Source organism: Enoplosus armatus, chromosome 20 (assembly GCF_043641665.1).
Source record: "Enoplosus armatus isolate fEnoArm2 chromosome 20, fEnoArm2.hap1, whole genome shotgun sequence".
Classification (NCBI taxonomy): domain Eukaryota; kingdom Metazoa; phylum Chordata; class Actinopteri; order Centrarchiformes; family Enoplosidae; genus Enoplosus; species Enoplosus armatus.
Genome location: NC_092199.1, coordinates 6,359,013 through 6,381,801, shown reverse-complemented (window position 1 = coordinate 6,381,801; position 22,789 = coordinate 6,359,013). Strand labels below are relative to the sequence as shown.

The window sequence follows — 22,789 nt, the reverse complement described above, 5'->3', positions numbered from 1 at the left end:
TAAAATGTTTTAATTCACTTGTCATCTGTAAAAATATAATCAATTATAAGATGTTCAATTATATTTATTCATTCATATTCATTCAGAAAGCTGACTGGATTTTAGAAAAACTAGCATTACAAAGTTCTGCTCTTGATTAAAACCCATAAACCAGCAAAATGACAATGAAAACAGAAGGAAGACAAGTCATATCCTTTTGATTCTTGTGATTTGAACCCATTTTTTCAGCTGGGTTGAAAAAAGCTGCACATTCAGTTTAGCACTCCTGTAAACTGGGAGGACTTTGACAAAACATATGGATAATAAAAACAGTTGTAACAGCGACATATTCTTGCAGCATAAATACATTTTTAAGAAACACTCCCCCATGCAGCATGAAAGATAAATTGCCAGTAAAAACGAACTGCATGTAAATACATCTTTTGTATATAAAAAGGAAAGTGCTGCCCTCTAGTGGTATGATGGCACACATTGCAGTATGATTACCCTAATGAAATACACTCTAGTCGCCAGTTTATTTGGTAAATCTAGCTAAAACTAATGGTTAACTAATGGTTAGAGAAGGTGTTGACTCTATGGTCATTATGGAGGCTGCAGATTGTGGTGCTGTTGAATTGTTTTGCATTATACTGACAGGTGTCTTTTGTCCACCTAATTCATATCAATGAGGGTAGACTAAACATTAAAAACATTATAACCATCATAAAAGGTTGGATTTATTGCAGGACTTTTGTATTAAACTGTGTTAGTTTTAGCTAGGCGTACCTAATAAACTGGCAACTGAGTGTATTTCCACATGCCATCAGGAGCTGAAGGCAAATAATTATCTGTAAGCCACCAGGAAGAAAAAAAATGTTTATTCCTTGCCATCGCTTGATCTTCTTCTTGGAATCCTTGCACATAATGTACAATAGGCCAACTGATGGCACACCTGATTCTCCTGGTATTGCTTTACTACTTACAAGAAGGCAAATGTTCTATGCAAATACCACCGGAGATTATATAATGTGCTGAGAGCGGCTGTGAAATCCTCCAGAGCAGCTAGAACTGTGCCACTTTGGAAATAATGGATCAAGACTTTGGCAGGAAGTGGAACCTTGTGGGGTTTCCCTCCGTTTGGGGGCACAGCCCTTCCTCTGTGTCACAGATCTAGCTCTTATCTGCAGGGAATGGAGCAACAGGAGAGAACAAGAAAACAATGCCCTCCTGATAGTCTGTGGGTGGTTCCTGCTTTTTACGCCACAAATGTCTGTTGGTGTTGGCAATGGCAGAAAGTAATCCCTTTTTAAGTGATTAAGTGATTCCGCTTACATGTAGATATACACATAAGTGCATGAATGGAGCACAAGTTTAACGACCAGTCACTCAAAAACAAATGTGTTCCAGACACTCTGTCATCTAAGTTTTCCATTAACAGCAGGTCCGGATGCCGGGGTGTAAGGCGTGGACTTGCCCTTGTCCTGCCGTAGGGTCGCGGCCTGCTCTGACACGGAAGGGATGACTGGTAGGTGATCCGTCACGTGATCCAAGGGGTCGCTCACCTGGTCGCTCAGGTGATCCCGGTCGATGATGTTGGTGGTCTCAGAGTCCAGCTCCCGGACGTTTTCTTTGTAGAACCTCTGTCTGAGGTGTCTCATCTGGGGGAGCTCGCAACACGTCTCCAGCACCACCAGGACACACACCAAGCCCAGCAGCAAGTAGACTGGGAGAGCAAACACACACACACAATGGCAGCACGATGAAACAAAGACCAGTGCAGCGTGACTAATAAGATCAAATCAAGGTTTGGTCATTGAAGAAAGGGTGTAGCTGCTAACAGTCACTGCTTTGTTTAACTTTGTCAATCAGAAAAATTAAAATAGTAAATGGTGAAAAACAACATGAACCTGTCATGAACATATTAGCATATTTGTGATTTTTATGTTTTAATCTCTGACGTTTTCACTATTTGGAGATAAAAGGTTTCCACCTGACAGCAATGGCAGTATTTTCAGCCGCTAACTCACCTGTAATGGCCAGCCTGTACAGCTGTGGGTGTGGGTTGTCCTCTTCACTGTGGGTCTCTCCGGGGACATAATCCCCAAGGCCAATGGTTGTCAGAGAGATGAAACAGAAATACAGAGACTCCAGAAAGTCCCAGTCCTTCTCCAGGCTGAAAAAGATCCACGCAGGGATGATGAGGAGGAGCAGGGTCATGATGATGGCCAGGCAGGCGGCGTGTATGGCGGCTAGCTTCGATTTAGACATGGCCCATCGGCGGTGGAAGTAGGACACTGGGCGGCGAGACACCAGGACCATAATCCTCTGCACCACCACAGAGAGGAAGAAGAGGGTGACGGGGATGCCAAAGAGGGAATAGAAGATGCAGAAGGCCTTCCCTTCATCTGAGAGAGGAACAGTGTGGCCATAACCTGAAAACACAAGCAGACATGCAGCATAGCCTTAATTACAGGGGTATAATTAGAAGAGGGATTCTTCTCCAGGAGCCACTTAGCCCCTGTGAAGCTCTGCACACATAACAATAATTAGAGAGAGGGAAAGAAAGCAGAGTTATTTCCTTCCAGCTGGCAAACCAAAAGCTGTTGAGAGGAACTGATCTATAAAGTGTTTGATTTATTAAAGTTTTGCTTCTTGTTGCTTCACTTTGGTTTGACCTTCATTATGCAGAAGGATGCATGTGCAGAGTTTGACACTTTTAATCTCAGTTTCAGATGAGGATATATGAGCAGGATTTTGTGACATCACAACTGGTTCAGAAACCAATCATGGTCCAGTATTCAACGTAAACATATATCAAAAAACGGGAAATGCGCATGTTCATAGATTCTGGAGAGGGAGTAGACATGTTTATTGAACTTTTTCTGTGTAAAAAAAAAAAACCTATTAAACTTTATATGCCTTACAACAAGAAGAGCACTGTACAGCTTTAACACCTGTGTCCGGGCCTCACCTGTTGTGGTCAGCACGGTGCTGGTGAAGAACAGGGAGGACACAAAGTCCCAGTTGCGCTCGGTGTCGTTCCCCCGCACGTACACTCCATAGTTGCTGGCCTCCAGCGCGTGTGCCAGAAGCTCCTCCAGGCTCGCGTCGGACACGCAGGTGTTGTTCCTCAGGAAGTCCAGCCGGGCCGCCGTCAGCTCCTGCCGAAGCTCCTGCTCGTACGGCAGCTCGATGGCGGAGAAGATCCCGGCGCCGATGATGAGGTAAAGGATGTAACCAACAACCAACAGCGCAAAATTCAGCGCTGACTGGTGTCGCTCCACAAAGCGAGCGCACCAACTGTCTGTGTAGCCGCGCACCATCGCTCCAGTTTCCACAAGTTAATGTGGCACCTGATTTATCGACTAGTTAGCCTCAACCAGTCTCAGCCAGACAGAAAACCTGCTTTTTTGCTAATAACTTCTAGCCTCTCTACCTGGTGGATGGACTTCCTCATTCCTCTCATCTCAGGGGAAACGGATGGAGGTGACGTCGGTCATTCACCGCTCAGGTAGAGTGTGTGTGTGTGTGTGTGTGTGTGTGTGTGTGTGTGTGTTGGTGTGCCTTCCTGCACTTCCCTCTCTAACCGGTTTAACAGGTTCAGTGTTTTGAGTCGTTACAAAGGATTTATTTTCTCTGACGCTCAAGGTCGTTTCTTTGGAGACCCAGATTTATTACTGGAACAACTGTTGTGTTTTGCTTAAAAACAGAGTCGTCAGGACAAGAACACTAAAACAAAACAATAACATTTGGAGGGGTGTTGGCTACATGTTTCCCTGAAATATATAGTTTCTATTTGTTTAGTTCTTCCAGGATTTTTAATCATTCGGTGTTATCAGTTAAGAACAATTAATTTAATTAAAAATGACCCAGTAAGAGAAAGTAACTACTCAAGTTCAAGTACTGTGCTCAAGTACTGAAGGACTTTACTTGAGTATTTCCATTTTCTGCTACAGTACAATTTGTTGATTATACTTTTGCACTTTTACAGAAGTATGGTGTGGTAGTAGTGCTTTAACTTCAATAAATGATTTGAAATCTTCTTCCACCTCTGACTTTACCAACCTCAACTAACCATAGTTTCTTCTCTCCCACTCATTATTTGTAATATTTACTTTCACCACTAAGAGGCTCTACAGGCCACGTTTCCACAACAGTATGTGTGCTGTGCTGGCGTCACCACGAAAGAAAAAGAAACAACTGGGGGGAAAAAAGTAGTAGTTTTATTGATAAGTTACCACCAGACATGCGCACAGTGCTCTACTTAATCCATCATCAATTTATTCTCCCACCTCTCCCTTTCATATCTGGCATCTGGCAATAAATAATTATTTACAACCATTAGCAAAAAGCAAATGAGAAGCAACAAGAGGACGCTGTACCTAGAGATGCTGTCTGAGTCTTACAGTAATATACAGCGAATGAGACAGCCTGAAATCAATACTGTTGCATAAAAAGCTGATAGATAGATGATGGTCACTAATTGATAGTCTTGGCAGGATAAAGGCCTGGGTCTGGTGCATCCTCTCTCTCTCTCTCTCTCTCTCTCTCTCTCTCTCAGTTGTATGAAGATTTCCTGAAATGAATGTGGATCTCTGGTGTGTTGTTCAGTTATCTGAGGAGAACAATAAAAGAAAAACAGGTCACAAATCTGGCCATCATCTACTTTTATAAGAGGAACTGATTTGCAAACACTGGAGGACACAGTGATCAGTAGCACTACTTGAGTATTTTATGCCACTTTATACTTCTACTCCATTACAATTAAGAGAAATACATTAATTTGTCAGATGAAGTTATAGCTACAGATTAAGATTTTACATAAATATAGATATAAATATAAATATAAACATGTTGTTAAAGATTAATCCTGTGATTCCTGTGGCTAGCTGGGGCTCCTTGTAACATTTCAGATGTTTAGCAGTTCCACCAAAGAGACATTTCTCCTCTAAACGTCTCATATGGTTTCATTTAAATAACTGTTCAAGGCCCAAAGAGGTGAAATTATCCAATATTTCACAAAAAAAGCAAAGATTAGATTATTTTTTTCTTCTTGCCGCTCCCATTAATAATCTCACAACCCCTTAGGCTTGAAAACCACTGGACCTAAACACTGTATGTATGTAACTGTATGTAAAGTAGTTAAAAGTAACTCCACCTGGACCATGTACAACAGTAAAATGCTACTCACATATTGATGCATCAGTTTAATACATTTACATTTAAAACATTTTAATAATGTCATATATGATAATATATCAGTCCCAGGGGCTGCTGATAGAGTACTTTTACCTACATTTATATTTCTTTATATTTCTTTAAACTTGTGATGGAGTATTTTTACATTGTTGTACTGTACTGTCTGAGTACTTCTTCCTCCACTGATCCGCAGTCAGGAGAAACGTTTTGACAGGATATCTTACCTCTGCACTCATATCTGAGGTCTGAGAAGAGGACGTGTTCCTGAGAGAAGACAAACAGCCCCAGTCTGCCTCCAGCCAGGGTGTGGTCGTACACCGCCCCCGAGTCGGATAAGATCTCCCTGCCCTCGTACACCACCACCCTGCAATGGCAACACAGCACAGCTAACATCATCATGCAAAGCAGTTACCACAGATGCAGACCACGTAAAACTGTGGGTACCTGTGAGAAAATTCAATTCAAAGTACAAAAAAAACCCACATTTCTTTCAGTGTTTTAAGTTTACATCCATGTTAAAAGCAGTACATTAACTCAATAACTGTACTTAAGTACAGCTCTGAGGTACTTATTTGTCTGCCACTTTATACTTCTACCCCACAACATTTCAGAGGATAATATTGTCATTTTCACTGTATTTATGTGATAGCCATACATACTACCTATTAGTAGTGTAATTAAATTAAAATAAAAAGTATAATATAACCTTATAAAACATGGTGTATTGTTATACAGTGTATATAACATAGCTGGAATAATAGCTCACCTCTGTCAGATACAGACACATTTAAAATATAGTTTATGTGTTAATACATCAGTAATAATAATAATAATAATCCAATGGTATAATATATGTAACAATATATCTCCGATAGCGGCCATTCTACCTGCATAGTGAGACTTTTACATTCATTCTTTAACTAAATCTTGCTGTTTAGTGCTCATTTGTAGTATGTAGTATATAATGTAGTATATTTTACACTGAGGTTTCTGCTACTTCTACTTAAGTAAAGGATACTTCTTCCACAAATCTCAATGTATCCAACATTACTGGGTCGAGCTTGTTGTTTTATTCATGCATTTTTCCCTCCTGTTCCCTATTTTACTCTTTATTCCTGGATAACACAGAGGACATGACGTCAAATGGAGCTATATATAAAGCGGTTACAATGGAGCTTCACAGCAACTATCCAAAATATCAATTTGTGTCTGCCCTTCACCATCAAAGAGCAGGAGCTTCTTTTCAGCCTCACATTCAATAAGCGTACAGTCATCCTACAATCATTCAGTACCCAAAATGCAACACAGCCGTCACTTCACATCTTCAAAGAGTATTATAATAATTTGAACAACTTCACTTTTTCTCATCTTGAAAACCTCGCTGTAGTACTGATGTTGTTCTCTCCATCTGCACATTAACAGCACAAAGCACGGAGAACTCACTGCCCGGGGGGTGTTTTTGAAAGTCCATTAGTGAGAAGTACAACTAAGTAGAAGTAGATGTGGCAGTTTGAGGAGAACCGGGTACAACACAGAAAGTGAATTACACTGTTATAAAATAACTCTTGGAGATTGATGATATCCTCCAGAGTAAGAACATCTGAGGGTGATTTTATATTCTTCTCAGGTGGAACTTAATGTGATTTTCACAAATTTAAGAAGTTATTCAGCAGATTGTTTGTCCACTAAAACCTACACAAAGTGAACTGATACTGACTGAGCACCGAATATGAGATTTAAAGGACCACGCTACATATATTTTACAGAGTTGCTTGTGGTTTTTAGGTATGCTTTAGTGTTTAGAATGAGCATTTTGTCTTTCATTCAGCAGTTTGTTTGCTTTCATTTCCATGTATTGAAAGTGAAAATCCACGGGCGGACACCTGCTTTAAATTGGTGATCTCCAGTGAGCATCATGTCTGTTTTTATTGTTGACAAAGTAATATAGCTTCACATGTTAGTAGTTTTGAGACTGATTTGAAAAGTCTGCTCCGAGATTGTACAAATCAGTAACATTAGTTCCACAAAAGTAAACACAGACATAATGTTCACAAATCTCAAGCAAGTCTGAAGTCCCTGCAAGTTGATTTTCATACTGTACAGAAATGAATGTAAACCAGTGGCTGCTTGAAAAAATGCTGTAAAATGCTGTAAAATGCTGTAAATGCTATAAATGCTGTGATGTGTAACAAATGGGCTAAAAACACTTTTATGGGCCTTTTAAAAGCCAAGACAATAATATTAATACAAAAATGTTTTGACCTGTGTATAAAAATGTAAAGGTTACTGCTAATGTAGAGGTCTTTTCACTTGGGAGGAGCTGTTGTTCCTCTGACGAAGTCCAGAAACCTTTGTTTTTGTAACTTTAAAAGTTGGGCGATGTCCATGATCACAATCCAGCTGTGGTTTATGACGTCTCGACATGAAAATATAAATTCAGGCTCCAAAGAGGAAAACCAGCAAAACGACGAATGCTTTAACTCATTACATCAACAGGTTCGTATCTCAGAACGTTTTCCACGATCATCTGGTGACAGAAATGACATGATTCAGTTATATGATGACAGTCTTTGTACCTGATGAACCCAGTTTTGGGCCTGTGGATGAGGTGCATGCGGTAGGCTGTGTAGTCCTTCCAGCCAATTTTGTTGGGGTCATGCCACAATGTTCTGACCTGAAACAGACAAACACACACACACACACACACACACACACACACACACACACACACACAGACGTCAGGGTGGAAGAAAATTGTACTGGAATATCTGAGCTTTACTGTGCCAATCTAAGAAAGGATGATCTGTTCAAGGCTGTTTTAGGGAATGTTTTTCTGTTCAAGTTAGACATTCTCTGTCATTTATATCAAGCAGAACATAAAGAGACAAAGAGATATGAAGTCACTGATTCGTGCCTGGTGTCTGGTGTTTCCGGTGTGCCACAGGGCATTGCGTAGATACTCCCCTGGTCCTGTGGTGGAGTTGACCAGTTTGATCGAGACTCCCGCTGTGCCAAAAGCTTTGGACGGCTTTTTCTCCCAGTAGGCCTGAGACACCTGCTCTCATAGGAAGAAAAGAGTGTGGAGGATAAAAGAGAGTGAAGGTTAAGTCGATGTCTTTACAGTAGCACAACATAAAAAGTGTGTGTTTGAAAAGGCGGGTCTTTTCTTTTATGCACTTGTGTTAGGATAAAGAGAAGAAATGCAAAGGAGGTTATGATCAAGGAGATATCTGAAGATGGATATAGCTTTTGATTCAAAAGCCCCGAGTGAAAGCTTTTAAAGGGCAATTTAGGTTATATTTCTACTACCATTATTGGGTTATCATCAATGTTAAAGTCAGCCTTCAAACCTTACCTGTTTCCACATGACAACATAGAAGCGCCGACTGGACTGGTAGGCGAACACAATGCCTGCGTAGTCGTCATCTCGGTTGGTATTCACATAAAACGTCACACTGAAGTCTACCGAGCTGAACTTGTCATATCCTGTTTAAACAAAGGGATATTAGTTTTGTAGACAATTTTCATTATACTTTTTATGAGTTAAGTATTCTTTTTTTAATGGTTAATCCCACCTAAAGCGATGCCAGGGTCCGAGTTGGCCGTCTGCAGCAGCTCGGTGCCCTGGCTGCGGATCACCCACAGAGGGTCAGACTGCGTGGTGCCTTTAGGGTCCAACAAAACAACCTGAAACTTCCTGAAGTCTGTAGACCCGATATCCTGGTTCAGCGGACAGGGATCCAGCGCATCTGGAATACTGTCATTGTCAAAGTCATCAAAGCATGCATCTCCACTACCATCACCTGCAAGAGAGAGGAATAAGGAGAGAAAAGATGTGATGTCCTCGATTCATTTTTGCCAAGAAGGGAGAAAAGAAACACTGGAAGAGGTAACGTGCAAATGTAGTGAGAAAGTCCTGTATGATGGTGGATAGATTAAAGAATCTTTTATTTATGATTAATCACACTGCTGAGAGCCATAAACTGTTTATGTTGATGTCCAACATTAACATGACCTGGACCACTGGAAACATACTGGACTTTTTACTGCATGGCTGCAAAATCCATTCATCATAAATTGTACAGAGTATCTTCCCCATGTGACAGCGAATTAATCACCATTTGTTTACATCTGCATCATGATATTACAGATATTCTCGGTCCTATTGATGATTATGTTTAAGTTGCCAAAGCTGACACCTAACATTCAGAGAAACCCTGACCATCAGAGTCCAGCTGGTCCCTGTTGGGCACTAGTCGGCAGTTGTCCCGGTCGTCGGGGATACCGTCGTTGTCGTCGTCATGGTCGCAGGCGTCTCCCTTCCCATCCTTGTCATGGTCGGCCTGGTTGCTATTGGCGATGTAGGGACAGTTGTCTAGAGAGTTTTGGTGGCCGTCCTCATCGATGTCCTCGTTGTTGTCGCACATGTCTCCCACCAGGTCACTGTCTGAGTCAAGCTGCAAACACACACACATACAATACACTTTTTATATTTATAAAAGCCTCCATGCTTAGTTTTACCTTAACCAACACACACACTCCAAGATTTCCTTTTCATGTATTAAAAAAATTAATCCATCCCTGATTCATTGCCACTAATAAATTGTTGCTCCATACCAGATGTTCTCTGAGGCAACGGCACCTCCACCAATGGAGTTTTTTCAGTATGTTTTACAGTGGATACATGTGTGCATCTGTATTTTGTGTTTGTTTTTGTTTTTCGAAAACCTGCAGAGGGTTGTGTAGAAGGGGACAGTTGTCACACTGGTCTCCAACACCATCCAGGTCTGTGTCCCTCTGGTCAGTGTTGTAGACTAAGGGACAGTTGTCACGGTCATTCAGAACCTCTGGAGAAAGAGGGACACAAACACATACACAAACACACACACACACACACACACACACACACACACAGCAGATAAATTGCATTTTCTATGGCTTTTACTCTTTTATACTACTAATCCTTTAGTAAGTATAGTCACTTTATTACACTACTGATCCTGGTCCCAGTCTGTAGTGGGAAGAATGTATTTTCCTTTTTCCAGATAAAATCCAGTAATTCTGTCCTCTAGACCCCCCAAAAAATGTATAACTATGACTCTGCCCCCAAATTACACGACTATGCCCTCCAGGGTTGGGGTTAGGGTGTAGGTTAGGTTATGGTGCTCTGTGATAGATACATAAAACAGATGATCAAATTCTGTAATTAAGACTGAAGTAATTGGATGAGTAACTGCACGTTTCAGGCCTGGCTTAGTGAGTAGCTCCTACCGTCTCCATCAATGTCGATGCTGCAGGCGTCTCCCTCTCCGTTGTCATCAGTGTCTGTCTGTAGCGGGTTGCTATCAAACGGACAGTTATCACAGCGGTCCCCAACCCCATCTCTGTCGGAGTCAAACTGCCGAGGGTTGTACACCAGCGGGCAGTTGTCCTATACACACATTTGTGCATACACACATACACACACACAGAGGATGTGAATACTTGCCTGTTTTCACTCACGGTATCCTCAAAGTTATGTCATGTCAGGTCACACTCTCACCCTCTCATCTATGATGTCATCGTTGTCATCATCAGGATCGCAGGCGTCTCCCTGTCCGTCCTTGTCCAGGTCTTCCTGTCCAGAGTTTGGAAGCGTGGGGCAATTATCCTGCAGCCAATCACAACTCAGTTTAGTGAAATCACATCCATTGAACACTGCCAGCCAATCAGATTAGATTTTCTATTCTTGTACCTTTTGACAGTGATAGGTTGCATTCTGCTTGCAGGTTAATCTGTAATTGGGCCAGCCATCCAGATCAGAGTCTTCACCACACAGGAAGCCATCGCCCGCGAACCCGACAGCGCACACACACTTGTACAAAACCTCAGACGCCAGGCCCAGGTACACACACTCGGCATACTTGTGGCAGGTGTGTGTGTTGTCTTTGCAAGGATTGTATGGTTCACACACCTACAACCAAAGCAAGCACTTGAGAATACAAAAATGATTCATGATTGTAGTTCAAAACCAAAGAAAGTGGTTCACACAAAAGAAAAGAGAAAAGCACATGCCTGCCTGGTGTTCAGGGCTTCCTGCAGTCCGAGGCCGTACGGCTGGGTGCCTTTATAGCGAGGAGGACAGGGCAGACAGTAGAACCCAGGGTCTGTGTTTACACACTCTGTGACACACACACCCTCCACTTCACACTGCAGAGATAGAGAGATTAACCATGTTCAGGAGGGGCTCTCTGCCAGGACTACACAACAGTTATTTCTTTCAAGATGGTCACTATGTCAGATTAAGTGATCACGGTGCCTTCAGTTAGAGGCTAAAGGATAAACTCTGACCAATCACAACCTGCATGAAGTGCAAAGGTGGATCAGGCAGGATCAGAGAGACACTTCCAGGATCTGGGAAGTGTACAACACAAGTCTCAAGGTGCATTTCGTAGACATTGTCAAACAAGGCCAGAGAAGGTAAAATCAAGTGTCTACAGCCATGCTAGCAGCTCTGTGAGGCTGTACTATGGTACAGCAGTTTGAGCTAAATGCTAACATCAACATGCTGACATGCTTACAATGACAATGCTAGCGTGCTGCTGATAAGCATGTATAATGTTTCCCATGTTCACCATCTTATTTTAGTATGTTTCCATGCTAACATTTCCTAATTAGCACTAAACACAAAGCACAGCTGTAGGCTGACAGAATTAGTTCACTTCAACTATAACACGCTATATGGGACAAAAATCAACAAACACATCAGTGACATTGAGCCATTAAGCAGCTGATATCATGTAGTCTGACCTTATTACCTCATTCTCATCTTCACAATGAGTGCCATTGCCATTTAATCCCAACGGACAGCGTCCACATTCCCATGATCCATCGCTATATGATGTGCACTCCACCCCAGGAAAACATGGATATGAGAGCAAACATATATCTGAAAACACATACAAATGTGCACATATAAAGGCAATGAGTCTTTTATACACAGTCACAATCCAAATAATCCAAGATTTTGTTAATAGCACATAGATTATTTGAATCATTTGTCTGTTCTGTCCTAAACCTCAATAATTAAATTAAGTCAGGCTAAACGCTGTGGGATATTATTTTCTAATTCTCCATTGTTTGAAAATATGTTTCATCTTATAAAAAAGAAATAAGGTTTAACCAGGAGGAGGTTTAGCCTACTTATAGAATAATATCTCCTTACACAGTTAAGGTGTACCTATAGCTTGAAGTTTGTGGACAGGATTAAGGTTTACCTATAGGACATAGTTGTTTGTTACATGCTTCATAATCCACAGCATCTCCAGCACAGGGCTTCCCGCCGTTCTGAGGGGCAGGGTTCAAACATTCCCGCTGGCGACTCGTAAGACCCCCCCCACATGACTCTGAGCACAGTGACCACTCAGTCCAGCCTGTCCAGCCTCCAGCAACTACACACAAGCACATCGTTTACATGTAAACCAGTTAAGTAAGTGCTATAGTGCAGTCTGTACATGTATAAAGTGCTTGTGTACTCACTGGGGCAGAGTGTATTGTTGCAGGGTTGTGTCTCCCCGGCGCTTCCTGTGCACCCTCTGCCCCCCTTCTGTGGTGGAGGGTTGTTGCAGAGACGAACCCGTGTGATGCTGCCTTCACCACATGTGGTTGTACACGCAGCCCAAGGAGACCAAAGGCCCCAGTTCCCGTCAGCTCGCACTAGACATGAAACAAGCACATAAACACTGTAAAAAGTCCAGTTTTATTTTGTACAGTAGCCTGGAAAAGTCTCTGAGTAGAACTCAACACAGACCGCCACCACAGCTCCACACTGTGTATACATTTACAGAACTACAACATTTCCAATTATGATTACAATCTCTAGAATCCATTCGTCTGAAGTTACATATTTTTGCTCTTTGAGGAAGATTCAATTAATTTCCTTGGACCGCGCTCAATCAATCACAAAAAATAAATTAAATCAAGACAGATCAGACATGCAGAGTGATGTCCTACCCTTGCGGTCACACTTCGTCAGCATGCAGCTGCGGGTTTGGACTGACGGGCCGGCACAGGACGGCATGATGCCATTGCAGGATCGGCCCCTTTGGTGCCCTCCACGTCCACAGGTGACCGAACAGTCGGTCCACTCAGACCACGGGGACCAGCCGTCTTTATTATCTTTACATACATACACACTGTTGGTATACCTTTTATCAAATTTTGTGATCTTAGCACACGTTTTCAACACTTAATCATAGTTGCAGACAAACCAAACTCACTGAGACAGACAGGACAGCACTCTCCATCGATAAAGGATGGATTGATGCAGGATACAGGAGGACAAGACACCTGCTGACACACCACCTTTCCATCCTGCAACAGGCAAGGAAGAAACAAATCAGTGTTCATACATCCAGAATTTTTAACAATATTATTATTCAAACCATGCTAGTTTGAGACAGATGTTTTGCTAAATGCCAGTTCTTGCAGAGGAATGGTATGCTGTCATGACTCATAATAACTTTGGCTACTCCTTCAATCCATCCTTGACAAAACTAATGATGTTTTATAAAGAGAAACAGACACAGAGAGGAGGATGAAGCAAGCGTAAAATATAAGAAATCTGGAAATAAATGAAACCACATTGGAAACAAGCTAAACTTAAGTATCTCCCCAACTGGTTAATGCATTTTAAAAGAATAATGTGACATTTTGGAGAATATGCTAATTCGCTTTCTTGCCAAAAGTTAGATGAGACGATCAATACCCTCCCTGCAAGAAAGCGAAAACTCTAGACTAAATGTTTTGGCTTTCAAGTCCCAAATCAAGTCAAGATTTTAGTCTATTATTTAGAGTCAATTCTCAAGTAATCCAAGTCTTGCAGCAGTCAAGTCAAAATCCAGAGACCTCATGTATTTAAATAAATGACACAAAACAACAAGAAGACACTTGGACCTGACTCAGACTTAAGTCACAATGAGGACTTGAGACTTGACTTGGACTTAAAAACTGTTCTGGCCTGCATACAAAATAGAATTACAGATAAAGATGTGATTGCAGTGTAGGAGATTTACCATCTAACCTGGATGATGCAGGGGTTGTTTCAGTCTGTTGTCTAATCTATGACAGATCTTTAGAGACTTGCATGGCAGTCTCCCAGGAAACTGCTCATATTTTAGATTGTAGTCACATAAGATTTGTTCAACACTGACCTGGCAAGTACAGGAGGTGCAGCTGTCAACCTCCCAATCATCCCCCTGCTCGTATATTCGTCCATCCTGCATACACCAGACCGCACCGTCTCTGTCTCTGTCAAGATCATTGATATCATCACCGCCGCTGCCAGGGCCATATCCACGATCATCGCCACGACCATCACTGCGTCCATATCCATGACCATCACCATGACCATATCCATGACCATCGCCGAGACCATCACCACGTCCATATCCACGACCATCACCATGACCATCGCCGAGACCATCACCGCGTCCATATCCACGACCATCACCATGACCATATCCACGGCCATCGCCATGACCATATCCACGACCATCACCACGTCCATCTCCACGACCATCACCATGACCATATCCACGACCATCGCCATGACCATATCCACGACCATCGCCGAGACCATCACCACGTCCATCTCCACGACCATCACCATGACCATATCCATGACCATCACCATGACCATCGCCGAGACCATCACCACGTCCATATCCACGACCATCACCACCTCCATCTCCACGACCATCACCATGACCATATCCACGACCATCACCATGACCATATCCACGACCATCGCCGAGACCATCACCACGTCCATCTCCACGACCATCACCATTACCATATCCATGACCATCACCATGACCATTGCCGAGACCATCACCACGTCCATATCCACGACCATCACCACGTCCATCTCCACGACCATCACCACGACCATATCCATGACCATCACCACGTCTGTATCCATGACCATCCTCATGACCATGACCATGACCCCGACCATCGCCATGACCATGTCCCCAACCATCTCCACGACTATCGACATGACCATCACCACGAACATCGCCATGACCATCGCCATGACCATCACCATGACCATCCTCATAGCCATCACCATGGACATCCCCATCTCCACGACCATTGCCACGACGAGTGCTGTTCCTGTTGCTTCGGCTGCTGCTGCTTCGGCTGCTGCTGCTCCGGCTGGCGCTGCTGCTACTGTTGCTCAGCTCAGCCAAAGATATGCGCATCTTCTCGTTTTCTTTAGCCTGAGAATACAAACACATACATGTAGCATTTTCAAAACATTCAAATCATTATCAGAAAAACTGAACTTTTTATCTATTTATATCTATCCCTGTATCAGAGCACAGAGACCTATTGAATCAGGCTAGAATGGTGGTTGAGTTGATTAGCAGCCAACATTTTAACACTGATGGTATTCTTTCAGCTTGTTTTTTCCCCTCAAAATGATCAGGACATTTACCACAAACCACAGTGCTTCCTGCCAGTAAAAAGGGATGTCGCTATTTGTTCCATTTGCACTGAAAGAAGAGCTACTCTCTGTTGGTTTGTCACGCAGATTTGAGTAGAACTCTACCCCGTCAAATGCAATGTAAAGTACATCATGTTTATTCTTTTTAAAGAAAACAATTATTTTTTCTTTTTCATCAAAAATCCTATTCCTTGCTCATGTCCTATCAAAATGAATGTAGCATCACAGAGTTAAACACAACAAACAAATGCCAACAAGCAGGTGACACATGTGCATGTATGTGTGTGTCTTACTACTCTCTCCAGGTCTTCAAGCAGGTTGCCAGTCACAATACGCAGGCCTTGGATCTCAGTGAGCAAGCCCACCAGCTCCTCACACGGATGATGACAGATTTCAAACGACACATTGTCGACCTTTGCACCACCCACACCTGTAGAGGAGGCACAAGTGTGTGTGATGAATGAATGATGAATAAACTGTGTCTGTGTATACATTTGAATGCATGTGTGTCTGTAAGCAAATGCACACATGACAGCTTGTGTGGTACCTGCACACACAGCTGCTGCGTAGAGGAAGATCAAAAGCCAGGGGAAACCTCTCAGCGGACTCATTCCTGTTCACACATAAATCACATACGCAGTCACCATGAAATATAGCAACTATACTGCTACACCACCGCACAATATAAGCAGGACTGTGCCTTAGGAGATAAAAGAAAAAGAGGAAGATGAAGAGGGGATTAACCTTGCATACCTGCGTTCTCCTTGCTGGTCTGCCTTTCTCCACGATTAGAAATCACGGCTGGTATGCTCATCCCTGCTGCAGCTCCACGGGAGCTGTGATGGAATGTCTGCCTTCTTTCCCTCTTCCTAATTTCCTCGTCTCCTTGTTTCCTTCTCACCTTGGTTTCCGGACCGGCACAGCTTCCTCAATGATTTGTTGTTAAAGCATCCAAAAGAAACAGAGGTTGGTGCGAGTGAAATCTGAGTGAAGAACATGCGGACAGCTCGGTAGAAAGTTCTAATGTGGTTATGTATTTGTTTGAGAGTGTGTGTCTGTGTGTGTGTGTGAGTGTGTGTGAGGCAGGAGCGGGGGCCATATATTACCCGTCTGTCTGGCGATGAACTGGGCTGCATATCTCCCAGCGAGAAACCCAGCTGGATGGAAGCAACTCTGTGTGTGTGTGTATGTGTGTGTTGACGTCTCGATGCAGGTTTCCCAGGCACATCATTTACACTCTACACTCTCCAAACTGGGACACACACAAAAACATGCACTCACACACACACACACACACACACACACACACACACTTATTGGCTGACAGAGTTTCCAATATTTTAGGAGCGAGAAAACTGGCATCACCATAAATCCCTGGTGAAAATGAGAGGTTTGATGTGTGTGTGTGTGGTTCTGTGCGTGTGTGTGTGTGGTTTTTGTGTGTGTGTTTGTTCTTAGGACTGATTTTGATGTCTGCAGAAGATCGGGAGGTAAAGATGAGCAAGCTGGTGGAATACAAAAACATCTTCTTCCATTGGGACCATCATCTCTGTTTTTCTTTCTCTCTCTCTCTCTCTCTCTCTCTCTCTCTGTCTCTCTCTCTCTTTTTCCTCCATCACCCCCCCCTCTCCCCCCCCTCCCTCTCTCTCCCTCTGTTCGGTCTTCTCCCTGCTGAGTCAAAGAGGCATCATCGTCCTGAATCATATTTTCCATCTGTAGACTCCACTTGTGGAATAATGAATCTCACAGATGTGTGCACACATGCAAGCGCCTGTGCCCATACAAACACACTCACACACAAATGCACGATCCCGACAAATTCTCCATTTCCACATACCTAGGAACATCACAACGAAGAATAAACAGGGACAGACACCATGTTTCTTCCTGGAAGTGGTTCAACGGTGAAAGCAGGTGCTGTCACTGCTCTGAGAGGCTGAAAAAGCCCAAAGGTAATACGATCTGAGGGGATCTAAAACGTAAAAAATTGGGTGAGATTACTTGGCAAAGTCCAGCAGGACACTCTTGGACTGATATGCCGTGTGGAAGGCACATTCTGTTCTGGGATCTCTCTTGAAGTCTGAGACTCTGTCTGTCGTCCTCTGTGTTCATAGAGAGAAAACAGTTTTAAAGAGGGCACTCGGCTCTCAAAAAGGTGAAACTGACCGAAGGCTGCAGGGCTAGGAGAACCGCTAGTGAGGTTGAGGCAAGGTTGAGAAACAGGGCACTTTATGCAATCAGACAGGCGGCTTAAGAAAGGCTGAGGTGGAGCTGCAGCAATTGCCCCATTTCTCTGAAGGTAACCAGACCAGAGAACTCAAAGGGCTTTTTGCATTATGCTCTAAGCCGTCGCTGTGAGCAGCAACCTTACTGGCTAGGCAGGCCAGCATCCTGCAATTGCCGGCACTACTCTAAGCATGCTAGTGGTCGGAGAATTACATGGGCTTAAAGTAAAAGGATTTACATGGAAGTGTGCACAGTAACGCAAGAATAGAGAAGGTCGGGAGCCAAAGGTGTCATAGGACAGCAAGGGTGGACATGGATAACATGAGCGGCCTGTTGTTAGTAACTGTCATTGATTAATTTATTGGCACTGTGTTCAGATGAACAAATGCTTCTGTGGCATGATAAAGTAATACAGGCAGACAGACAGGCAGGCAGACAAACAGACAGACAGACAGACAGATAGATAGATAGATAGATAGATAGATAGATAGATAGATAGATAGATCCACTGTGGGAACAGGAGAGGAGCATTAATCCAGTTATCAGATCATCCTATTATTCTGCAGATTAGCATGCAACACGCACGGATATCGCGCCTCTCTGGGATTTGTAGTCCTGAGTGATGCCTTCCTGGATTCCTCCTAGTCCACCACACATGAAAGGCTTCATATATCAAAGCCTTCTCCCTCTTATTAGGCCCAGTGGTGCTGAAATCAAAGCCTGGCCACAGAGTGCTGCACCCTCTCCAGCTACCTGTGGGCGACTCATTTTGCTCGACCTCCTATCGCGCGTCACGGCGAGTGCACTAACCTCGCGAACCCTCCCTCCTCCTCCTACGCCCCGCGCGCGCGGGGCCTGCATGGGTGTCTGCGAGGTGTGCAGCGAGAGGTGACGCAGCGCCTGACACTGCAGGTCAGAGCGGAAGCGGCCCTCTGCGCTCAGGGCTTTGCGCAGCTCAATTAGCGTGACATACTTTCCCCTGTGATCGCCTGCCTTCCGCCCGGTTGCTGGACACGGCGGATTATGCCCACTAACTTCAGCAGCGCACTCCCCAGAAGGCACAACGTTCATTAGATAAAGAGAGACGTTTTTCTTAACCTTTTTTTACGCAGCGCATACAGCAGGAAAGTGAGACTCAGACTATCAGTGGGACATGACTGTGGATGTTGATATGGCTGGGTTTATCCCTCAGAAGGAGATCGTGTATAACGGTCTGCTGCCTTACTCTGACCGGTTGGACCGGGAGGCCACGGAGCTGTTGGCGGAGATCAAAGCCAACCTGTCCAGAGCTGTCGTCCTCAGAGAGCTGTGGCCCGGGGTCGCCTTCTGGTCCAGGAAACTCTTCTCGTAAGTGCTGTTGCAGGGTTGTCCTCCGGGTACAAGCTATATAACAACAAGTTAAACCCATTATAAGTCACTTGGGATTCATAATAATGATCTATACAGCGGTTCATTTAGGCTCTAAGGTCATTTTGAGGTTGTTGTATTGGATTCACTGAGTGTATTTTGTCCCACATTGCAAACAGTCCAACAAAATCACAACCCACAGCCTCATAAAGTAACACAGAGTTGCATGAACACCTCTCTGGCACAGTAACAACAAAAACTAAGTTAATAAGCTTCATAAATGTGCAATAATATTTGTCACAGGGCTTTTATATTGAATTACACCGTGCAATGTGTCAGTATTTCCTTACAGGTGGCCACAGTTATAATAAATGTTAACTTTAAAACCCAGATATTCTATTGCACTTAAAGAAATGGGTAATAAAGTGCCAGAAATATCAGTGCCATAGGAGTATTTAAAGAGGAGACCACGTGGTGCTACTGACCTTCCTGAGCTACCCTGTCTGCCTCCAGAGAATATCAGGGCAGCGTGTTCTGCCCTTTAACTTTAAATAGGCTTTTAATTCACTTTGCCCACTTGGCATCGGCTCAGATTCAACAAGGTTAGTTAAGGTTTCATATTGAGAAAGTGGGCTGCTGTGTATTTAGTGTGTGTGTGAGGATATGGGTCAGCATGCAGGAAGCAGGAAGTGATCAGCCGCTCACCCTATGACCCCTCCCCAGGTTTCTGAAGCTGTACGGCCGGAGGTTCAGCAAAGAGGACCATATTCTCTTCATCAAGCTGCTCTACGAGTTGGTCACGCTGCCAAACCTGGAGCCCAACATGATGCAGAGCTACGCCAGGCTCCTCATTCAGCTTCTCAAGTGGGTGTGACACAAACACACACAGACATACTCAAAAGTATAAAGGATATCTGAGTTCAGACATCTGGATGAGGCTTGGAGAACCGCAGCTCCTTCACATTTATAAAAGAAGCCAGTTGAGGTGGTGATCCGGATTCCTCCTGGACAGCTCCCTGTGGACCCGGGGAGGACCCAGAACATGAGGGATTTCATATCCCATCTGGCCTGGGAATACCTCGGGATCCCCCAGGAGAAGCTGGAGTAGGTGGCTGGGGAGAAACATGTCTGAGTAGCCTGCTCTGGATGGATGAATGGGTTATACTATGCAGCACAGCACAGTAAAAAACTGAGAGAAATACTAAAAGTCTAGGAAGTGATATTAGTGAGACCTCAGAAAGCTGGACTCCCCAGCATCGGCCTCTCTTGCCCTTCAGTATCCTTTAGTATAATGAGATCAGAGAGCAGCCCGGTTGGTAAACATCACTGTGCTACAAGTGGTATACTGATGTCAATACACATGACGTGTTAAAGTGGATTTTTCACTTACCTCTCTGCCATTTGGGAGGCTGCCATTTTGGAGCTTTAAACAACCTGCAGACCTGAGAAAGAAAAACAAAAGTGATTTAGAAAGCAGATACCTGCGTGAAGGCTGCACAATCCTCTAAATGTGTTCTTTTAACGATAGAAAATAAAAGTAGTCAGAAAAGTGCAGTGAGTGTTATAATAGATGATAACATATTTTCTGGTTGGAGCTAATTTTAACTACTTTATATACAATGGTTCCAAAGTAGAGGTTGGGGCTCCTTAAATGGTCTCAAAATACGTCTAGGGGGTTATTATATGGTTAATGTGAAAAAGGAAAGATGACAGAAGTTCTTCTACACACAGTTGTTTTTGTTTTTTTGCCCCTTTTTCTCATCTTTTTTTGAGAAATATTGGATAGTTTGACCTCTTAATGCCTCGAGCAGTTATTTAAATGAAACCATCTTAGAAGTGTAGGAGGTAAATTATGTTTTGGTGGAACTACTAACAACTCATAGACCTCTGAAAGTGACATGGGGGCCCCAACTAGACATATTTTACAAGCTGAAAAGCTGCCAAATAAATGTAGTAGAGTAAAAAGTAAAATATTTAATCTGGAATGTAATGGAAATATCTGAGTAAAATACAAGTACATTAAAATTGGACAGTTTTCTTAGTAGAGTTCTTGAGTAAATGCACTTAGTTACACACCCACACACACATGCAATCATGCAGACACACTCGTAGTAAGTAAAAAGGACAATGAGGTATGTTGGCCTAACAGTACATTTATTACTTTTTAAGTCCTGACCTATATCGTCGCTCCCTGCTTTTGTCTCTCAAATCAGATCTGTCACTACTCCGGCGACTGCAGGATATTCTCCAATACAGTCACATTCATCACTTCCCATTTGTCTCCAATTGTTTCCACAATTTTCACATCCATCACAAAGCAACACCTTAATGTAGATGTCATTTGTCTGAGTGTTTTCCATTAGATGAAAAGAGAAAGATCTGGGCTAACCATATATTAAGTGCCAGGTCTTGCAGCTGAGAGATGAATTTGATACTCAACATCACGCATCAGGTCTCAATAGGCTTCTCTTTTTTTTCTCGCATTTCACCGTCATTTCCCCAATTGTCTCTTCTTCCCTTCATTTTTCAAATCTCCCCAATGAGAGTCTGTTCCATAGCTGTTAGATGAATGAGAGAGGAGGAGACAAGAGGGATCTGAGGCTGTGGAAACTGTGCATATTCCTCACTCAACCTTTCTGTGGGGTTTATTCCTGTAAAAATTGTGATTTTACAAAGAACAAAGTGAGAGAGTACAAAGAAAGCGAAGTGAAAGTTTCTCAGCAGGATTTTAAACATGAAAAACCAGCTTTGCTTTAAGCTTATGAAGAACTCATCAGTTGCACACCAGTTACCGTGCTATTTAAAAGCTTAACAGGGTCTTTGAAAAATCAAGAATCATAGCAAAAAGTAACTTGACTGCGTGGTTAGCTTGCAGATAGCCGGTTGTGTCTACTTTCAGATCTTAAACCCCCTTCATTCCTCTTTATGGAGTCCCTTATAAGGAGATTGTATTGTGAGTACTTTACCAGCAGGGTCCACACCTGCAAATTACTAATGTCTGCAGCTGTCAGTCCAGTTCTGCTTTATTGAATATAAAGAATCACAGCGTTGTGTTTGCAGACATGTCAGGGAGTTGGCAGTTGAGCGCAGTCCGCGAGGCAGTGACTCATTTTCCCACAATTACAGACTCTTTCAGACACCCTGTAATTTCCCACTTCAACATTATTACCGTCATTTTGTATTGACAAGGGTTTTCATTTTTTTCCCCAAAGGTTTGAATATCATAGAACCTGATTAAAGTCCTGCAAAATCCTTATTAAATGGTCCAGACAGTTGATAATTTACTTCTTTTTCAAACAGGAAGAAGGAACTGCTGTCAAGGGATGACCTACAGTTGCCGTGGCGACCGCTCTATGATCTGTACGAGAGGGTCGTCTACTCCAAAACGGAGCACCTTGGACTCATCTGGTTCCCCAAGTATGAAGTTTCACCTTTACATTGACCAGTTGTGAGAAGAAACACTGTGTTGGTTTACTGTATATGTACTTCCTATCAATTTACCTGGTTTTATACCCTGTTGTTTTAGTTTTAGAGCTACTGCTTGCCCAA

At 43.2% G+C, this 22,789-nt stretch overlaps 3 protein-coding genes across 3 annotated transcripts in view; 1 reads left to right on the top strand and 2 right to left on the bottom strand.

Annotated features, from left to right (window-relative positions):
* LOC139303345 (potassium channel subfamily K member 1-like) lies at positions 1-3,302 on the bottom strand. The gene is made up of 3 exons (XM_070927126.1): positions 2,951-3,302; positions 2,007-2,411; positions 1-1,702 (listed from the first exon to the last, which is right to left on the bottom strand). Exons 1-3 carry the CDS (start codon positions 3,300-3,302, stop codon positions 1,395-1,397), a joined length of 1,065 nt encoding a protein of 354 aa, XP_070783227.1. The 3' UTR covers positions 1-1,394.
* Positions 3,303-4,586: 1,284 nt separating this feature from the next.
* LOC139303609 (thrombospondin-2-like) lies at positions 4,587-16,278 on the bottom strand. The gene is made up of 23 exons (XM_070927456.1): positions 16,215-16,278; positions 15,961-16,097; positions 15,293-15,440; positions 14,960-15,130; positions 14,663-14,899; positions 14,370-14,482; positions 13,437-13,530; positions 13,171-13,335; positions 12,697-12,873; positions 12,435-12,608; positions 11,976-12,106; positions 11,233-11,367; positions 10,913-11,131; positions 10,721-10,828; positions 10,450-10,609; positions 9,907-10,025; positions 9,401-9,635; positions 8,754-8,981; positions 8,534-8,664; positions 8,093-8,233; positions 7,755-7,852; positions 5,403-5,542; positions 4,587-4,594 (listed from the first exon to the last, which is right to left on the bottom strand). Exons 1-23 carry the CDS (start codon positions 16,276-16,278, stop codon positions 4,587-4,589), a joined length of 3,333 nt encoding a protein of 1,110 aa, XP_070783557.1.
* A 2,786-nt stretch (positions 16,279-19,064) lies between these two features.
* The window catches only part of psme4b (proteasome activator subunit 4b), a 33,058-nt gene continuing 29,333 nt past the window's right edge, over positions 19,065-22,789 (top strand). Inside the window, exons 1-3 of the mRNA XM_070926913.1 lie at positions 19,065-19,240; positions 19,964-20,104; positions 22,541-22,657. Of these exons, the coding sequence (XP_070783014.1) occupies positions 19,065-19,240; positions 19,964-20,104; positions 22,541-22,657 (434 nt within the window). The remainder of the gene's footprint in view (positions 19,241-19,963; positions 20,105-22,540; positions 22,658-22,789) is intronic.